Consider the following 20511-nt stretch of genomic DNA (forward strand, 5'->3'; position numbering starts at 1 on the left):
ATCAATAATTGCCCTTAGAAAAAAGAAATTAATTCCCCTTTCGTGAATCAATAATTCTCCTTAGAAACAACAAATTAATTCCCCTTTTGTGAATCAATAATTCCTCTTAGAAACAACAAATTAATTCCCCTTTCGTGAATCAATACTTCCCTTTAGAAACAACAAATTAATTCCTCTTTCATGACAAATCAATCAACCTTGACATCACCCGTCAGACATTAAAAAACTTCGCCCAGAAACAATTCTCCTGGACGAACACCAAAGACATTAATAAACTTCGCCCGGAAACAATTCTCCTGGGCGAACTCCAAAGACATTAATAAACTTCGCCCGGAGACAATTCTCCTTGGAAATACATCAAAGTGAGAAAAATCCTGTTTTTTCATTCTTAGTGAGAAAAATATGTTCTCCCTGGGGATTCCTTGCCCATATATGGTGCCACCCCGTAGAACTGGCAGCACAGGTGTTCTCCCTAGGGACTCTATGCCCATATATGGTATTCGTAAAGAGTTATACTAAATTGTAGATGGCAGCAGGGGTGAGGGATGGGGCTGGTACCCCCTTCTCTACTTACTATACGTAAACAATGGGCTAATTTAATAACTTACAGGCCTCTCCTCAAGGACTGTGGAGGTTCATTTTACACCTATAAAGACATTCTTTGATCTTTTAACTATACTGAACGAAATGATGATGTCAAAGTTCTAATAAGATAATTTTTGAGGGAAATGGGCTTGGGAGGGGGTCCAGTTACTCTTCAGTCTTTTTGGTCACTCAAAAAGGTTTCTAGAACTTTTAATTTCCGTTCGAATACACCCTCTCCCGATCTAAGACCCTTGTTTCATTATGATAACCCCTGGTGAAAAATAAAAAAAAGCAAAAAAAAAAGCAAATAAACACGCATCCGTGATGTATATTCTGGCAAAAATAGCAAAATTTCAAATTTTTGCAAATAGGAGCTTGAAACTTCCACAGTGGGGTTCTCTGGTATGCTGAACCTGATGGCAGGATTCTCATTAGGATTCCCTGAATTTTAGAGCCCCCTCCCTGTTTCAAAAATCAGGGACATTTTCTAAGGCTCGTAACTTTTGATTGGTATTTGACAGCTGATTCTTTTGATATTAAGATTCTGTTTTTAGAGTTTTGGTTATTATTGAGCCGAGTCACTCCGTACTTACAGCTCGTTACCACGGACTGTTAGGTTGAGGTTATATTAATCAAATTATTCGTATACTTCTTTTTTGCTACGATGAGACCTAACTGTTCACTTTTTCAAGTCCAAAACCAACTGATGTTTAAACAAAATATCCCACAATTCCTAACGAAAATTTCTAACTAAAAAATATTTTCGTTAAAGATTAAAACCAAAATGTAGTAATGAAGTGACCTAATTTTTTGACTGAAAATAGATTGACTATACCCCGGCTTGGCTTACTCCGAAATGGCTTATTTGTCTTTTTTGTATATCTTATATTATTTTTGTTATTATATTTTTCTACACCTGTAGATTCTTAGAAGAAGCCTGTTATTACGGACTTGTTTCCGCCTATAGAAAAGCTCTGAATAATGTCGGAGTACGAGAAAAAAGAAAAATCGTTTCAAATCACTACTAGAAGAATGGGGAAACGTTACCTTGGATATTTTATTTTATTAACAATCTTTTTTAGGACAGTAATCAGAGAGCTATTGCGGAGTTAGTTCTTTGATAACATCTGTGTAGCAATTAATTTTCCTTTATATAATAGTGGGTGTTACAAAAATAACTCCTGCGGTGTAACTTATATTTTCCTATTTCTTTCCTGCCTTTAATTGTTTTTCGCTAAATCTAATTTATTAAAAGAAACATGGTTTATAAAGATTCTCGCAAACTTCTTCTAAAACTCTAACATATTTTCAAAGGAATAATAAAATTGAACAAATACAAAACATAAATTGTCGTGTCCTCACCATTTTTCAACTATCCACAAATTTTTTGGTATGTCCCCTAATTTCTGCAAAAGGAAATTGGGTTCTCTAAAATATATCCAAAAATATAAATACACAATACACAAAATTTTAAAATACACAAAACGCTAACACAAGACAAAAACTGTTAACTTTAATTAAATAGTCAGAACAGAAAAACTAGAATATTTTTGTTTTTATTTCCATCTATTATGGCGTAAATACCATAGGCAGAAATATTTCTAATAAAGATTTAACTCCAAATTTTCTTAATTTTTAGAGACACATATAGTGGTGTAAGTTTCCGCTTAGCTAACAACAGTACGAAATAGTTTAAGAATGTGTAGCCTTCCTTTGATGGTCTAGCTGTCTTCCAGAAATCAACAGATTATTAACATTTGAATTTTCACTGACGGACAACGTTGTCAAATTTAACGAAACAATTTTGCTTAGACATTTACGTGGGTATCTGTGGCAACACTGACATATTATGGGGTACGGCCCTAAAAAATTTAATTTCAAAACAAAAAATTTGGGTTTTTGGCTATTAATAGGCCCTTTTTATTTTAATGTCCTTGATATTTTAACGTTAATTCTTGTGAATATTTCTGAGAACCAAAGTTTCATTTCAGGGAGGTCGGGGATATTCTGAAAATTTTGGGTGTAGTGGAAGCACTGTGTCCTGCTGACGTAAGAGCAAATTTAAATTCAATTTTAGAGAGGGTCAATTAAATATTTTGAAATAATACCAAAGCAACAAAGTCAGCCTAACTTAAACTCAGTAGCTTGGTCATGGCGTAATCCCGGGGCGTAGCTCCAGCATTTGCAGTGCGGGGGGGGGGAGGCGAGAGAGGTTCCACTTCTGGATAGTCAATGGGCACGGAATATCCTTCAGATGAAAGCGGTGGTGTTCTCGCCACTTCAATTTGCTTATACTTACAGTAAGTATCAAGCATTATTATATAAGTATTACAGTAACTAACTTACTGCCAACTACGACTTCTACTTTGTTTTAATAAAGGTAAAATTTCAAAAAATGCAAAATGATTATAAATGTTAGATTATTTATTTCAAATTTCTGAGATGCCTGAAAGTTCTGATGATTCTGTTCCGAATTTTCTCCGTTAGTCTAATGAAAAGTCAAGTCTTTTTTTGAAAGGGGCACAAATATGAGCAAAGGTTGAGCCTGGACCATTAATTTGGAAGATGTTTGTTAATTAACCTGATCAAAGTTGAGCTACTTTCACTGTTAAGATTGTCTTCACTTTCTGTTATTGTTTCATAGGCAGCGCAATCGCGCTGCCTAAGTAAAGAGCGATGTTGGCACAATGTATTGTTTTTTTTTTTCTTAGGCCAGGGCACTTCGAATCGAAGGAGTTGTCATAGAAACTTCGAAAAGGGCTCATTCGATTGGAAAGTGGAGTTGCTTGTGCCCTTTTTAATAGTCGAAAGTGACTGGAAGGCAACTGATACCCCTTCCACGCCCACCATTTTTCAAAACACATCCAATCAAAATTTTGAGATAGCCATTTTGTTCAGGGTAGTTGATTTTCAGATAGAAAGTATGTTTTTGAGGAGGAAAATCCCCCACAACCCTCAGGGCAAAGGTTTTAATTTATGCCCTGGGGGCATCTAAGAACGATGTTAGTACAATTTATTAGTTATTTTTTTTTTTTTCCTTTAGACCAGGGCATTTCGTATCGAAGAATTTGTCGTAGAAACTTCGAAAAGGGCTTATTCAGTTAGAAGGTGGAGTGGCTCGTACCCTTTTTAATAGTCGAAGGTGATTGGAAGGTAACTAACACCCCTTCCACGCCCACCATTTCCCCAAACACATCCAATTAAAATTTTGAGACAGTCATGTTTTCAGCATAGTTGATTTTCAGATAGAAATTATATTTTTGAGGAGGACACTCCCCCACAGCCCTTAGAGCAAGGGTAGTAAGTTATACCCTGGGGACATATACGGTTTTTATAGAGATTGTTGTAGTAGAAACTTCGAAAAAGGCTTATTTGACTGGCCATTCAACAGATAGTGCCCTTTTTAATAGTCGGAAGTGATTGAAGGGTAACTAATTCCCCTCTCAAGCCCACCTTTTCCCCAAACATATCCAGTCAAAATTGTGAGATAGCCCTTTCATTCAACGTAATTCTAAGTTCTGAAAATTAGGTCTTTAAGGATGAAAACCTCCCAAAGCCCTCAGGGCAAGGGTTGTTCCACGCAGTTCAGGAAATTATACCTTTGAGCAGGACATTTCCCTCACAATCTTCAAGACGAGGGTTATAAGTTATGCCCTGGATATATAAGAATTTTATTGAAATTTTTGTTGTAGAAACTTCAAAGAGCTAGTGTCATTTTTAATAGTCGAAAGTGATTTAACGGCAACTAACCCCCTCTCCCACCCACCTTTTCCTCAAACACATCCAATCAAAATTTTTAAATAGCCGTTTTATTCAACGTAGTTGAAAGTTTTGGGAATTAGGTCTTTAAGGATGACAGCCCCTCCCCCCTCCCCTTCCCACAGCCCTCGGGGCAAGGGTTGTAAGTTATGCCCTGGGGGCATATAAGGTTTTTATAGAAAGCGTAGAAACTTCAAAAAGGGCTTATTCAATTGGAATTTTAAAGGGCTAGTGCCCTTTTTATAGTCATAAGTAATATAAGGGCAACTAACCCCCCTCTCAGGCTCACTATTTTCCTAAACACATCCTATCAAAATTTTGAGATATCCATTTTGTTCAACGTAGTTGAAAGTTCTGGAAATTAGGTCTTTTAGGATGATAACCCTCTCAGACCCCACAGTGCAAGGTTTGTAAGTTATGCCCTGGGGGCATATAAGGTTTTTATGCATAGAGTTGTCACAAAAACTTTTAATAGTCAAAAGTTATTGGAGTGTAACTAACCCCCTCTTACGCCCACCATTCCCCCAAACACACCCAATCAAAATTTTCAGATAGCCACTTTGTTCAACGTAGTAGAAAGTTCTGGAAATTAGGCCTTTGAGGATGACAACCTCCCCCCAGCCCTCAGAGAAAAGGTTCTAAGTTATGCCCTGGTGGCATATAAGGTTTTTATTGAAAGCGTTGTCGTAGAAACTTCAAAAACGCTCATTTGATTAGAAATTGAAAGGGCTAGTGTTTTTTCAATAGTTGAAAGTGATCGGAGAGTGAATAACGCCCCTCTCACTGCCACCATTTCTCCAAACACACCCAATAAAATTTTGAGATAGCCATATTGTTTAACGTAGTTAAAAGTTCTGGAAATTAGGTCTTAGAGGATGACAACCACCCTAACAGCTTTTAGGATAAGGGTTGTAATTTATGCACTGGGGGTATATAAGGTGTTTATAGAAAGCGTTGTCTTAGAAACTCAAAAAGGGCTCATTCGACTGGAAATAGGAAGGCCTAGTGCCCTGTTTAATAGTCGAAAGTTATTTGAAGGCTTGACGTTTTTATAGTAAAGATCGATGTGGGTATTTTTTTTTTTTTTTTTTTTTTTTTTTTTTTTTTTTTTTTTTTAGACCAGGGCACTTTGTATCGAAGGAGTTGTCGTAGAAACTTCGAAAAGGACTCATTCAATTGAAAATAGAAAGAGCTGATTCCATTTTTAATAGTCAAAAGTGATTGGAGGGCAACTCATCCCCCTCCCACGCTCACCCTACCATTCGCCCATTATGTTTAAAAACTAAATGTTGCCTTAAGATTAAATCAAAATGCACTGTGTTAATGTTAATTCCCAATAAGGCATCTCAGCAGTATCCCAAGAACGGCTGAGGGTATTATGTTCAAACTTTCGGGGCTACTTCTGCTCTTAAAATTTAACCAAATCAAAATAGTGTAAGTGTATCCAAGCTATCAAAGAAAGTAAACAGATTTTTTGGCGAAGGGTTTCAAGTTTTCCATTTCAGATCAATTAGAGAAGGTATGAAACTAAATTAAACACTACTATTTGTGTCCAGATTTTTAAGAGGGTGTATGTTGTTAAAAATTGCTGAAAAATTTTCTCCAGAATAAAATAGCAGGCCAAACTATAAAGTCTTAAAAAAAAACAAAAAGGATTAAAGTAATATTTTCGTTTTCCCTGAAAAGACTATGTCAATATAAAACGAAGAGAAATTAATTAAAAAAACTTTTTCCGAAAAATAAGTTTTTCAAAGAGAAGTAAAGAACTCCATTAAACAGAAAATGAGCAAAAATAAAATAAAAAAATCTACCAAGCGTGAAACTACCACAAATCAGCATCGATAAATAAATGAAACCCAAATCGAACATAAATTACAATAAATAACCGAGTCAAACTCAAAACGAGCAGAAATTAACATAAGTTGGGCTCAAAACCCCTTTGCCTTCCCAAGGCCAGAACATAATTTGCAGTTTACTGAAAAAAATACAAATGAATGTGCATTGTCAGTTTAATATACATGTACTGATATTTAGTAATCAAAATGTTACATAACACCAACACCAACATTTATATTTTTTTCAGTAAAGTGCAAATTATGCTCTGGCCTTGGGAACGCAGAGGGGTTTTGAGCCCAACTTATGTTAATTTCTGATCGTTTTGAGTTGAGCCTAAGCCTGAGGACGCGCTTATTCTGAATAAATAATATACAGAAAATGTAGCTGTCCTTCTGTCTACTGATCCTGGGGATGAAATGTGCATGCACACTTTCACATGATGGTGTACCAAGTAGCTAAAAAGTAAAGATAGCTTGTTCCTTCCCTAAGTCTTCAATAGGACAACGATAACGAAGAAAATCTATTATTTAGCAAAGATGTTACTTGGTTAAAGTGAAGTAGTGGACTTTGGCTTTACTAAGGCTGTCAGCAATGAATCGCTGCAGACGACAGTAGAGTACAGCAAACAAGACTTCCGGTCGGTGATGGTGAGTTTAATAAGCTCGGCTTTTTTGCCAGCTTTACCGTTAATATTAAAGTGCATATCCCCCTTCCACTTCTTTCAACTCCCACGACCATCATATTAGACTATTTCTCGCTGTTGAACTACGCACTATTCCAACAGCCCCAGCACTTTAGATAGATAAGATTTTATTCATTATCAAAACGCATACATTAATACACTGTGCTAGTCCCTCCAAAGCCTCCTTGGCCTGTGATTAGGGGCCTTACACAAGGAAATTACAACCCTCTTCATTGAACAACAAGAAAAAATCACTTTTTTGCATGGGCTGCAATGTTATGTCCGCTTATTTTTCTTCGTCGCTATTGAGGACTGGAACATTATAGAGAGCTGTTAAAAGCCATTTCTTATATATTATCGTTTTCTATATATATATTAGAATTGATAAGGTCGTCACAAAGTGCCACATGATACACTAAAAATTTAATTTGGGTGACATTGTGATTTGGGTGAATGAAAAGGCTGGGCTATCATAGAGAGCTTGGATCATTTGTAAACTAATTTTTATATTTAATTGCTCTTTAAAGATTTGGCTTAATAAAGCAATCATAAAGAGGCAGATGGCACCCAAAAAGTCTATTTTTTTTTTTTTTTTTGTTTTTTTTTTTAATTAAAAAAAACAGAATATCGTCCATTATAAAAATGGCGGACAAATTTCCCGCCCCACCCTTGAGAAAATTCTCCTCCACATAGAATCCCCCTGGAAATTTTCTTTGCATTAGAAATAGCGACAGCATTTTAATTTAAAGTATTCGAAATGTCTGAATTATTAACTTACTTCTAGAGCCTTGTTTGATTAAGAATATCCTGAAAATCCGAACAATTCTTGGCAGCATTGTGGTAGAAACCTTACATTAATTAAAACTTGCTCAAGGATGCCAATCGGACGGGAAAAATTGACACCTAGAGTTTGAAAATTACCTTCCCCTTTGGGTTTTTGTTAGAAAAAAAGGAATCTAGAATAAACAAAAATATGCAACTTAGGGTAGGGGGGGGGGTATACATTTTATATCTCCTGAAAGGGGGCTGAATATTTTCCAATGTCCAAAATTTCCTTACCAAATGAAGCTCGTTCTCCTAGTGCTGCATGTTAAATCTGATAACAATATATAAAGAGTATGGGTTGTAACCACTTATATGTAAGCATAACATTTCTAAATTGTGAGAAGAATATACGTATACTGTTCGGATTCACGTTATTCTACTTGAAGCCGATATTTCGTACAGAATATTGTTGCAGAGATAAATGTCACACAAGCAGCACTGGCGTTACGTAAAGTGCGACTAAAAACAGTAATTATCTCTAGTACATTTATGCCAATTCTTTTTCTGGAGCTGGTTAAAGGAAATATTTAGGAAAGCGAAAATAGCGAGAAATCAGCATGGCATTGTATTTCGAGGCAGTTCTACACTTATATATTTGTATGCGAATCAAAAAAGGCAAGGAATAGGACGTTATCAGCGCTCAATAGTTGTTTCAGTTACAAATAAGAGATTTTGGAGCTATATTGGAGTTTTGATTTGAATATTGGGAATAAAGATCTAAAATAATTAAATGATTCGTGAAGCTTATCCCCCCTACTAACTTCTATGACTAAACTACAAGTGATTTGACCTATCTAGCTACAGTACGAATATTATTATAAAACGCATTAAGTCCTATTTTTTTTCGATGAAATCATTTTCATGTTTTTCAATGAAGACAATTTCTTATTTTCAATGATTTCTTGCTTTTCATTGATTCAATTTCTGTCCTACTTGCATATGTAGAGGCCGTACTTATATCCATTTCATTTTTCAACTTTCGTTTTTGAAAGTTTGAAACAAGAAAATCTTATCTTGAACAGATAGATTTTAGGAAGTAAAAGACCCTTAACTACCAGGGGAAATTGTTTGACATGAGCAACCTAGCGAAACAGGAAGTATAGTACATTATTGTTCAACTTTGCCATTAACTAGGCTCACCTATTTATTTGATGATAAGGTTTCTAAGGCGGCATATTTGTATAAATATTAATGTGGGACTTATTAGGAAATGTAATGGACCCCTGTTTTTCAAGATTTTATATTAAAAATGAGGATGGATTAACTAAAAAAAATTATCTGCTCAAAGTAAATAACGAAGTTGAAACTTAAAATGAGCAACAGTTTTGAAGTTACTTTATAATAATATCTCTAAATTATTGGAGGGAGCAACTGCCCCCCCCCCCCGAAACGACGCCCCTGGCACTATCCTCCAGCTTTGATATTGTCAGAATTTTCGTTAGGTAGTATAATATAACAAAGATATCCATAACCAAATAAATTCTCATTAGATTTAATTCCAGCATTTAATTTTTTCCCTCGTTTTTTTTAGTTACCTTTTCAGGTTTTTTGTTCGGTTACCTTCTAATCGTTACTTCAGAAAGGCTTCCAATCTTTTATTTTGTGTTTCCTAAAGTTTACCCTTTTGCATTATCCCTTGGACTTTTATCTATGTTTTATTGTTTTTTATGTACTGAGGACGGTTGAGTGATGGTCTCGGCCCTCTCTGCCAAAATATTTGCATTTTTCTTCTTTTACGTTGTTTGTGAATTGTCACATTTTTCTTCATTGTTCTTCGTTTTTTTTTTTATACCTCAGCATGACATTGCCGTTAAGGTTGAAGAATCAATTCTATTTGATAGTTTCTCATTAAATTTATGAGAAAAAAATACAAATAAAGACAGAGTTGATGGTGGTGTCAGTGTCTATACTTTCATTGAAATTTTATATAAAATCTTACATATTTGAAATCAACTGTTATTTTAATCTTTAAGAACAAACACAAAATTATACTAGCGTTATTTACAGAAAAAAATTATGAAAGAAGCAAGTTTTACAGAGTTTTAAAGCGTTTTTTCTTCTTTATTAACTTAATGGCGGTACACACTTTATGTAAGGTCAGCGCATCTTACGCATCCATCACTGCCAGATAGTACCATTTTGAAATTTTTCGCCCCAAAAGCCTCAAGACATTTTCTTTTTTTGGCGTTTTATTTTTCGCTCAAAACACCTTTCATATTTTTTATATTATTTTTTCTTTTTCTGTAGTTCTTTTAGTTTAGATTTTTATTTTAATTTTGGTTTCGTTTTAGCTTATTTTTTCTTTTAGTTTAGTTTTAGTTTAGTCTAATTTAGTTTTTCTTTTCTTTTAGTTTTGGTTTAGTTTATTTTAGGTTAGATTTCGTTTTATTTTTTTAGAAACTGGGACTTGCACGCGCATTTTCATTTTAAAAATAATGCTCAATAGAATGAGCCCCTTTTAAAAATGATCTTGTTTCTGCGGAATTTTGTAGTATTTTTCGCTAATTCGCGTAAGAGATGTTTCAAAGACAGCTAAAGTTCTTACGTGCCTTATTAAATTTTTAAGCCCAAGCCCCATCATATGGAAAAGCATTGTTGTTCCTTTTTCTTTCTTTATGGAGCTCTTGCTTGACAGAATATACTAGTGTCGGTATCAGGTGGTGTTGGTACAGTTCAGCATATTCCTGAGGAAAAATATACAAATGAGATACAGTTCTCAGTGGAAAACACTGAGAAAATTTCTTTTGCAGCATCAGAAAACTTCACAAAAGATGCATCCGTTTTTTTCGCCGTAGTTTCAGTGCTCATTTGCATTGTTATCCTAATTATGGTCGGACTGGCGATTAGGTAAGTGTTTATTCAATGTATATGTAGACGATGCGATTTATCTTGATGATATAAATGTAGACGTAATTTGACGTCTGCGACAAAAAATGTGCTGCGTCATCTATTGTATAAGCTTTCAGGAGAAACGTATGCCTGACAGATAAGAGACCTAAGCACAGTATAAAAATATAGTTTATATACTGTATAAATTATATGCCTATAATTTCTATACTGTTGACCTAAGCTACGCTATGATAAAAAAAAAAACCTACGCCATGTAACTTTACCCCGGAAAATTATAAAGCTAATTCTAAAAACGTAAATCAAAACGTTAATCCTATGTATTTTTGTATGTCGTTTTTTTTGGTTTTACATTAAGCATAACTTTCAAGAAAAGGACAAAATGAATAAGTTTTTGTAGTATTATGTAATTATAGTATCATCATTTCAAATATATTTTGAAAAAAATGAAGTATGACTGCCAGTAGAAGGGGGGGTACCAGCCCCACGATTACACCACCCCTTCGAATCCCGATCCGGACACTTTTTTTAAAACTCCCACGAGTACACCAAATATGGGCATAGCCCCCCTAGGGAGAACACGTGGTTAATGGGGTCAATGACCTAAATTTCCAAGGTCGATGTTGTTGTTGTTGTAAGTGCACGCTCTCAGCGAATGTTATGATGCAGAAATAGTATGCATTGTTGTTGTTTCCGAGGCAAATGTCAAGGTCAATGTTGTTGTTGTTGTTGTAAGTACACGCTCGATGCAAATAGTATATGATCTAGAAATAGTATTTGTTATTGTGTACGTTCAAGCCAAATGTTATAAGTTTCCCGGAAACAGTTAGATCACGTGTGTCCTTCTCGGCCAATCAGAGGGCTTGTTTACATAATAGTGGTGGAGTGGATATGAAGGAGGGATTTTTGCAATAGTTTTTTTAGTCTGTGACTAGAATTCAATGGAGTGAGAAGAAGAGCAGTTTTGACTTTACTCATTTGGATATATATTTGTGATGGCGATGAGTGGAATGTTTACACTCTTAGAAGTTGATAGTGGAGTTGATGGTAATAATACAAGAGCACCAAACATTGCGGTGGAAATTACGAAAGGATCGCGGCTTTGTCTAGAATGGGATGCAGTATATGCAAGATATGTGATATCCTTGAGCAAATTTAAAATGGAAGATCAATTATGTTTTGCCACTAAAGTTGATATAGCACATGTGAATAGACTTCAATGTGCTTTAAGTGCATTAGTGAAACATATCGAAGACAATAAACTCTATCGCTAATTGTACATGCATAGTATTATTGATGTTGTTGTAACTATTCAATAAAATTGTTTCAAAATCGAAAATGTTCCCTCTCTTTTCTAGCTAGAGCTAACGAATAAGGCTCAGTCTAGAGTTAGCAGTCAGAGTAAAAGGACTGAAAAGTGAATAAATTTGAGAAAGAGAGAATTAGATAAAATCTAGTGTTCATGGAAAAACATTTGATTTTGGATGACGATTTTCTCGATTTATCTCTTCAAAGCAGGATATTCTCTCATGAAACAATTGACATTATATTGAAAACTGATTCTCCACCATTGGACTATTGCATGAAACTTTTAAAATGTGATTCAAATGATTATACTCAATTTATTGATATATTAATTGGAACAACGCAGAATCATATTGTGGATATACTTTTGGAAACATTGCCAATGGATTCAATGTAGATGGCTCCTCCCTCATTCGAAAGAGGTAACGTTACAGAGTTACTCCTCTCCCTTTCCTCCACTTTGAATTTATCGAGCGATGACGATCAGTTTCGTTTTAGCTGTGAGTGAGTTGACATCGGAAACCAAAAAATGTTCTATATATGTCCATTGTGCTTGTACACACTTGGCAGTTGGACTCAATGTGAGAATTGTACAATTACTGACGACTATAGTGAAAAGTGTAAATTATGTAATCCTTGTAAATTACATAGAGGCTATGCAGTACAAATTAAAGGATGTAATTCATGTCTTGAGGAGGTGTGTGACTCTCACCCTAGAGGGCACCTGTGCTCCAATTTGTCACAATGATAAATGTGATCAGTTGGAGAATACTTACCCCGCTATGATTGGAAAGAATCCCAAACACGATTTTAGTTTATTTCTACGAGATTGGTATCGTCGCGGATTTAAATTATTCTGGGAAGAGGAATCTGGTCTACGATTCAACTGTTGGGGTAACAAGAAAATCTGGTTTATACGTCATCGCTGTGATGACACTGCCTTCTATGACTATAAACCAAGTGATTTTTATTTGGCAGTTACCGAATGTGATTCACCACTTGAAAACACTGTATGTGATATTGCTTCAAATAGACAGATTGAAACTCATGAATTTCATAATATGAATGCAAATAGTATCATTGACTATACAAAGAGATATGACAAGAGTGAAGTTACATTGTCCTGTAGAAAATGTGACCCTGACTTTGCAGTCAATCAAGATCAATATACAGTGAATCCAAATGATTTACCAGCATTAGTGGTTCATGACAGTTGCCTATACACCGATGAAGAAATATAAAAGTGTAGATTTAAAGACATTGTTGTATATATACATTTTATTAATAAACAAAATCACAAACATTTTTTAAGCACTTTACTCTTAGGGCACTGAAATCAATACTGTATAGGTCTGAGAGGATATTTTCCACTAGAAAGTCGTTCAGACGTGGATTGTCAACATAAATGGGGAGAAACTGCTTGTAAGTATAGCCACGACATCGGAACACAAAATATAGTAGCGCATGGAAGCCACAGCTTTTAGTCGTTAGATCCTGCACCCTCTTCCGATTTTGAATAATAGTTTTCCCACTGCTCTCAATATAGTTTCTGATGTGAGGTGTGTAGAATGTATAGGGTAGACCAAGAGGATCAAAAAATTCGATATTCTTCACTGTTTGATAGATGCACAGCCAATGACCCGTCAGCATTGTCGACGGACTTCTATTAACAATAATTAAGTTATTGTTTGTGCTTTGAATTTTTCCAAGATAGTCGGAGGGTAGACAATAGGATTTGTGCTGAGACATGTAGGGATCCATATTAAATACATTGATTATTTGACTGGAGTTCATGGCGCCAAGTCTAGTAGAACACTGCCTTCAGGAGTGATTTCCCAATAGGTTTCATATTTATTTAGCGAAATTAGTGCGATACTCTCAGCCAATGGGTCGGCACATGTAAAATCTAAAAGCACACTCCCTGTACGTACTATACTCATATCCTGCGTGCCAGAAAAATTCAGAACAATGATACCATGTGTTTTAGCAAACATATCTTTGGTTATACCATTTTCAAATAGTTGCGAGTCATGATCTAGTGTTTGTATTGTCAACTCATACAATGTCCTATAGGATTTATGAAAAGATAGACTTTAGAGTGGGATACCGTTTACTTTACACACAAGAGATGAAAGTCCCACCATCTCGAATTTATGTGGGCATTCAGTCCATGATCCTATTGCACTGGCACTTTTTAAAAATTCCAAAGGCAATTTTGATGGGACTTTACCATTAATAAGGGATGAGTCGGTGAATGTATGTGAGCCCACTGCAATATGACGTGGATTGGGGATTGTATGAGGAACAAGTAGTTTAATGTTATAACCATTGGCTCTCAGCTTTTCCACGGCCAAAGCAACAGAACTCATAACCTGTTGTTTGCGTACATGAAGTATTGCCGAGGTGAGGGAGAGACTTACATCGGGATTGCCAGCAAGTTCTTTTCTCAATATGAAATTGGAGGGTGCAAGCGTCAATTTTATATCCACTTTAACCTTGGGCGGCAGCCATTGGGGTATATTAAATATTTCATGATATATTTTTCCAACTAGATGTAATTCACTAGTTGTAGCATTTTTAAGTGCATCTGTACTATCAGTATTAGTAATATATTCATATCCATTGGAGGCGCCTCTCAATTCCTTGTCTGACTTGGGTGTCATCAGCATGAATTGCATATAAATTGCATAGTTGGAGAGATTGTTGCTTGTGCTCACCAGCGTGCCATTGATGTAGACACTAATTTGACGAAATAAATTATGTAGTATACAATTTTCATAGGATATCCCATCGGCCCAATTTGGCATTGAATTATTGGATTTCCGAACTTTCATTTGCAAATCTATAAATGTGGACGATAAATCTAAGAAGTAGTCTTCATTGGAATAAGCTTGAAAGAGGATATTGTGGGGGAGGGATTGTAGTGGATAAAATTGTTCATAGTAGTTATGCTTGACACTCACATCAAAATTTTCGGCATTGAATAGATTCAATGAGGCGGTTATGGAAAGTTGAGAATCCTTATGTGATAGGTAGGACATCTTAGGAGAAGAAATCTAGTTTCGATCTAACAATTTTCTTCCTGGGGCTTCTGGTTATACTACGTGTCGGCTTTTTCCTTCTTTTCTTTGACAAAAGGGATGTCTTACGTTTCCGTCCTGAGTAGAGACTGATGAGTGATGCGTTGTTTTTTGACCTTTTTAAACCTTTACCATTCTGTTTTAATTTCTCGCCAAGGGTTCGTGCACTAGACCTAAGATTTTCCGTAGCACTTTTTTTTAAATCCTTGCCAGAGCCCCAATAGTATAGCGTAGAGGATGCAAAATCTGTCGCAGTTGGTACAAGATATTTTCTAGACAGTGGTAGTGAAGAACAAAACAGCTCAGCAAACCAGCTGCCGAGACCATAACCAGACATTGACGAGTGACCCTTGTAATAGTCCAGTCCGTTGCCCTGTTGTCTTGGGCCAAGAATATTAACATAGCAGTCAATATCAGGACAAGTGAATACCACTTTTTTATTAGACATCTTGCTGTTGAACGATGGGTCGAAAATGGCATGTAATCACAGCCAAACCTTTTGAAATTGCTATTGGATCACCCAATTCAGTTCTTAATGTTAACTGACAGAGTTCCAAATAGGAAGTGTTTACGGGAATATATTGAAGATACTTTATATTGTAGTGGTGAATATGTTCTTGATTGGTTTTTCGTTCAAGAACTCGTAGGAGGGGAACATTTGAATTGCCAAACCGAGATCTTTCCACAAATGAAGCGTAGAGAAATGTACAAGTGTCTGTGGAGAAGGCAGGCAGGTAGTCAGCAAAAATGAAATTAGTGTTTCCAGCAATTTTACCGTTGATTATATTGAGCTTAAAGACAAAAAAATCTTTTAGATTATAATTGAGAATAATCTTTTTACTGGCAATAGGTGAACTAATGTAGATCTTGCACTCCTCCTTTGAATAGTTGAAATGAAAAGCTACTTTTTTACGAGCGGAAATTCTTTTATTGATAGAACGACATAAATCATTCATACAGGTGAGTTCCTCGTAGGGTAATTCAATATATGGATAATCCAACCAATTGATTTTTTGATAATTGTTCTTGATCACCTGGTGGTGGCGGCCAATCATAGGGTCTAATTTTTATTTCATATTTACGATCCTTTCTCAGGATGTCATAGGTATTTTTGAGAATACAGTCGACAAGAGCCACTTCATACTTTCCGTCGAATTTGATGGTGGGGGAGAGTTTCGTCCAAAAATCACTTGTTCTGTTCAATTCGTTGTAGATAGGATCAGAAACATTGGACATGAAAGTCACATAGAAATCATTGGGCATTGTTAATATCTTCAGCACTGACCCAAGAATCAAAATCTGAGTTGTATCCTAGCCAATGAACAAGCAACTGTTTCTTACCATGGCGTGTACGACTCTTTAATATCTTTTCAATTTGATAAATTTCACTAGTGTTTCTAACTTTTTGCAGTTCATATTCATAAAAACCGCCGAGAATCTCATCATCTTTGCTGTCTCGCAGTCGATAGGTCATGGGTTCAGTGTCTAGAATTTTGGACACTTTAAAAAGTTCGGTGCTCCATAAATAATTCCCCTTTTCAAAAATATTGGTGGTTCTATTAATTCGAACAGTATCACCAACATTGAATTTCTTCTTCTTTTTCTTCTCATTGCCATTGGATTATTGCTTTAGAAAAGCATCAAATGTATTCTCACTGTAGTGAACATCCCGAGGGGTAGAGTTGGACAGAGATCGATGGGGTCGATGGTTGTATATCTGCATGATTTTATCTAAATCGTGAATAAAAGCAGATGTATTTTTCAGTGTACAATATCTTGAAATTAATAGACGAATCGTTCTTATTAATCGTTCGGCCAATGCAGCCTTTATCGGACTTTGACTATGATAAAGTGTTGTATTATATTTCAAAAGAACCTTTTGCATATGTGGATTACAAAATTCACTACCACGATCTGATTGAATTTTTCTATACGAATCCAGTTCAAGAATACTTTCAATGGCCCGAGCAACTTCAACACCTCTCTTTGATCGTAGTGGAATGTCATAGGCAGAGCGACTAAAGACACTGATTGCCGCCAGAATATATTTGTAGGGTGTACTGTGACGCCGTTGAACTGCGTCTAAAGTTAAAAGATCCATTTGCATTATATGCAGAGGGAAAAAGGCTTTAGTTTGTCGAAATTGTTTGCTGCGAAGCCTGTGATTCCGATGCAGTGTGTAACTCGACTCATTTTCTAGATACTCTTTTGCTTTTTTCAATGTGGTGCCGGAGACAACTTTAGAAAGCGTTTTGGGAGAACTTAAACTTCCCGCTTCACCAATATTTTCATATACACTTTTCAGAACTTCATCCATTTTGAGCGTAAACATGTAGTGTAATGTCAACTCCCCTTTTGCACACTGGAGGGTGAATAAATTCGTCTTTACTTTCGACTAGCAACCACTGATGTTGTAAAATCAATGACACTGATAGTATCTTCGAATATTGTATCTTCCTCTTTTTTAAATGGTGTTGTTGGTGGACTATATTCTCTTAGTTTCTTTAGAATTTGCTTATTGCCAATAAGACTTTTGGGAAAGTTTGATACACAGAGAAAGGTGTATAAATTATCGTCAAAGGATAAGAGTCCTTTGCGATTCGTCACCATATCACAAATTAAATCAAATAGATTATAACTTTTTCCTTGAATGAAAACTTTCCTCCCGGTACTGTCGACTTGAACTTGATCACCAGTTTCCATCATGAGATAAGATAGTAATCTTTTACTCTGTTCCTGATAGGAGAATGGTACTAGGTTTCAAATTCTCGATACAATCTACTTCAACTCCTTCTCCTGTAATTGTTCATAATCTAGAAGAGGTCTTTCATATTGAGAGGGATTATCGACGGGTCTCTCACGGTAAGGTTTATGTTTTTCCATAAGTTACAATGCATTTTGAAGTAAAAGCAGTTTTTTGTCATCGGCAATATTCTCATCATTAATGAACTTGCTTAGATTATCTTCAAAATGTTCCACGGGTGAGAGGACAAGTTCAAATGGTGGCAATTTATGGGCTTTTGCCATTCTCTAGAGAAAACTGTTTACAAGTCCTGCAATTATTGGTAGTAAAAGTGTGAAAAGGCTACCACCTGCTTGAAGGAGCCGTGTTCTTTTAATATTATTTCCATTGTTTTTAAAATCCCATGCGCGTACACTGGTACGATGTTTCTTTTTCTGTTGTCTAAAACCTTATGGCAGTTGAACAATGCCCTCATTTAAATTTAAACAAATTTCAGATATTAGATTAATGAAATCATTGTCAACACCATGTTTGAGTATAGCCTTCCTAAGCAGGGGTTTTGAAGTGCTTAAAATGAAAAACAGATGCCGGTTTTCATATAATTTCTTCAACGATATGATGGTAACTAAAAGCCTTTTTCTACTATTCACTGGACGATATACAGTGATTTCATTATTAAAAATATCAGTGCCAGTACATAAATCCTCGGATGTATTCTGAGTAAGATTCGACAAAATGTAACCAAAGGGTTTGCTTGTAGTTTGACTGTAAGCTGACAACAGAAATTTTGGGGCGCCGGGGTATATCTGTTTATTGAGAGTTATGATTGAGCTAGAATCACAACAACTCGATAGATAATATAGACGGTGTGATTCAAAGCAAGGATTCGAATACATTTGCTCTGATGAAACAGATTGTGTAGAACCAGAGTTATGGAAATGGGTTCTTGATGGGAGCGGACAGTGAACAATTGTAGCATTTCCTGCGAGAAGCGTTCAATGGATTCAGCCAAATCATCAATAATCAGCCACGAGTTCGGTTCAATACTAATGAAAACATCAACTCCCCGTATGAATTGTATTGATATGGATGTGTCAATAGCTTTTATTTGATCAAAGGACTCTTGCCAAATACTCTAGCAATAGTAGATTTTTTTCGGGTTTTCCAAAAACATTTTTTCGTAATTTTGAATTATTTTAGCTAAAAGTATTGTTTTCCCCGACATTGAGGGACCACACAGAAACGATCTGAAGGGTGTTTTAAATTGATACATGCTGCTGCTGTTGACAACAGTTGGTCTACAACTAACTGTAAATCATATGTGTCCAATGAATAAGTAGTAATTTTCCCAATAGATCTATCTATTCAAGAACAACAACAAAAATATTCCATGGCAACATTTATTACAGCAATATGATAACACTTGTTCAACATGACACTTGGTCAACATGAAAACTCTTTTTGTTCATCATGAACTCGGCAATGATAACACTCTATAAAAAAAAAACACTTTTGTCCATCATCAGCACTTATTGTCTTTAAAAACACTTTTCTGTTCATCAACAACAACACTTTTTATACAACACTTTTCTGTACAACATCTTTGTACAACACTTTTCTATACAACACTTTTTGTACAACAAAATACACTTGGAACAAGCACAGTTGAACATTAAAGTGAATTTAAAGGTGGGATCCCCCCCCCGGGGACCGCGGGGTCGAAGGCCGGCCGGCCGCGGGCGGGACCCCCCCCCCTGGGCGGCCGCGGGAAGGATCCCCACCCCCCCGGGAACCGCGATGGAAAAAAACAATAGTTGTCGTCACTGCTATGGGTTAGTTGAGGTTGGGTTAGTGGTGGTGGTTAGTGCTTGGGTTAGATTAGCTGGTTAAGTTAATTTATGAAAGGTTGAGTGGTGGTGGTTAGATGGTTAGATTAATTTATCCAGACCAAGTTGATTACGATAGTCTACGCATTCAACTCGGTCTGAAATACGGTAGTGACCATGAGGTAGGACAGTCACACCATTCTCGAGCACATAGACCTTGTCAGATATACACGACATTGCATTTTTTTTCTACTCTCACAGTATAATTTCTATACTGTAGAGAGCGAATTGCAAGCATTTGTGCTCTTGGCACTAGGCTACTTTCTACACAGTCTCTGTACACGCTCATGTTAAAATTGCTCTTTACAAAGTGTGTAGGCACCCCTTTACAAGTCTTCTTTTTATCCCCACTATGTGTTTCAATGCACTAAGCTTTGGGGCCCGGGAACACCCCCCTAAATATCAAATCATTCCCCGGCTCTGATGTTTATTTTGAGAAGTAGTTGGGGGCTTGTCGTTTCACCAACTCAGGATAGAGGGATGGATTCCAGTTGGTGAAATCCATCTACGAGCTGACGTGCACCCCATTTTCCACATCACCAAACAAATCTGCAGTCCCATTTACCTTTAAAAGCAGAGACTCTTTATCACCGCAGTACACTTGAACCTCCCCCTCCCGTGGCCATTGCACCTTGCACACATTGTAAAAGAATGCCAACATGAGCTTCTTTGAAATTTCTAGTACTGAACTACCTCCTGCTATATTCTTGTTGAGTACCATATGCCACTTTTACCTGTGTAGAAGAATCCTATGAATCTCAATGCACGAGAACGGTGTAACCTTAGGATTGGCACTACTTTGTGCCCCCTCCCGAGAGTCAGTCACAACATCACCGCAAGATCTGATACGAACACTCTCGAACATTTTTCCAAACGCTGAATTTAGGATGAGCTTGTACAATTCCTTTTCCACCATTGAATTTGCCGTAGAACGTTTATTGATACAAGTATCGATAAACTTTT

At 36.1% G+C, this 20511-nt stretch overlaps 1 protein-coding gene across 1 annotated transcript in view; it reads left to right on the plus strand.

The window, feature by feature from the left end:
* The window catches only part of LOC148941249 (retinal guanylyl cyclase 2-like), a 274002-nt gene that overhangs the window by 184605 nt on the left and 68886 nt on the right, over positions 1–20511 (plus strand). The window contains exon 6 of the mRNA XM_089104131.1: positions 10438–10534. Within this exon, the coding sequence (XP_088960257.1) occupies positions 10438–10534 (97 nt within the window). The remainder of the gene's footprint in view (positions 1–10437; positions 10535–20511) is intronic.

The sequence above is a fragment of the Artemia sp. Qi Xiang Cuo genome, chromosome 18, assembly GCF_049724085.1.
Source record: "Artemia sp. Qi Xiang Cuo chromosome 18, ASM4972408v1, whole genome shotgun sequence".
Taxonomy (NCBI): domain Eukaryota; kingdom Metazoa; phylum Arthropoda; class Branchiopoda; order Anostraca; family Artemiidae; genus Artemia; species Artemia sp. Qi Xiang Cuo.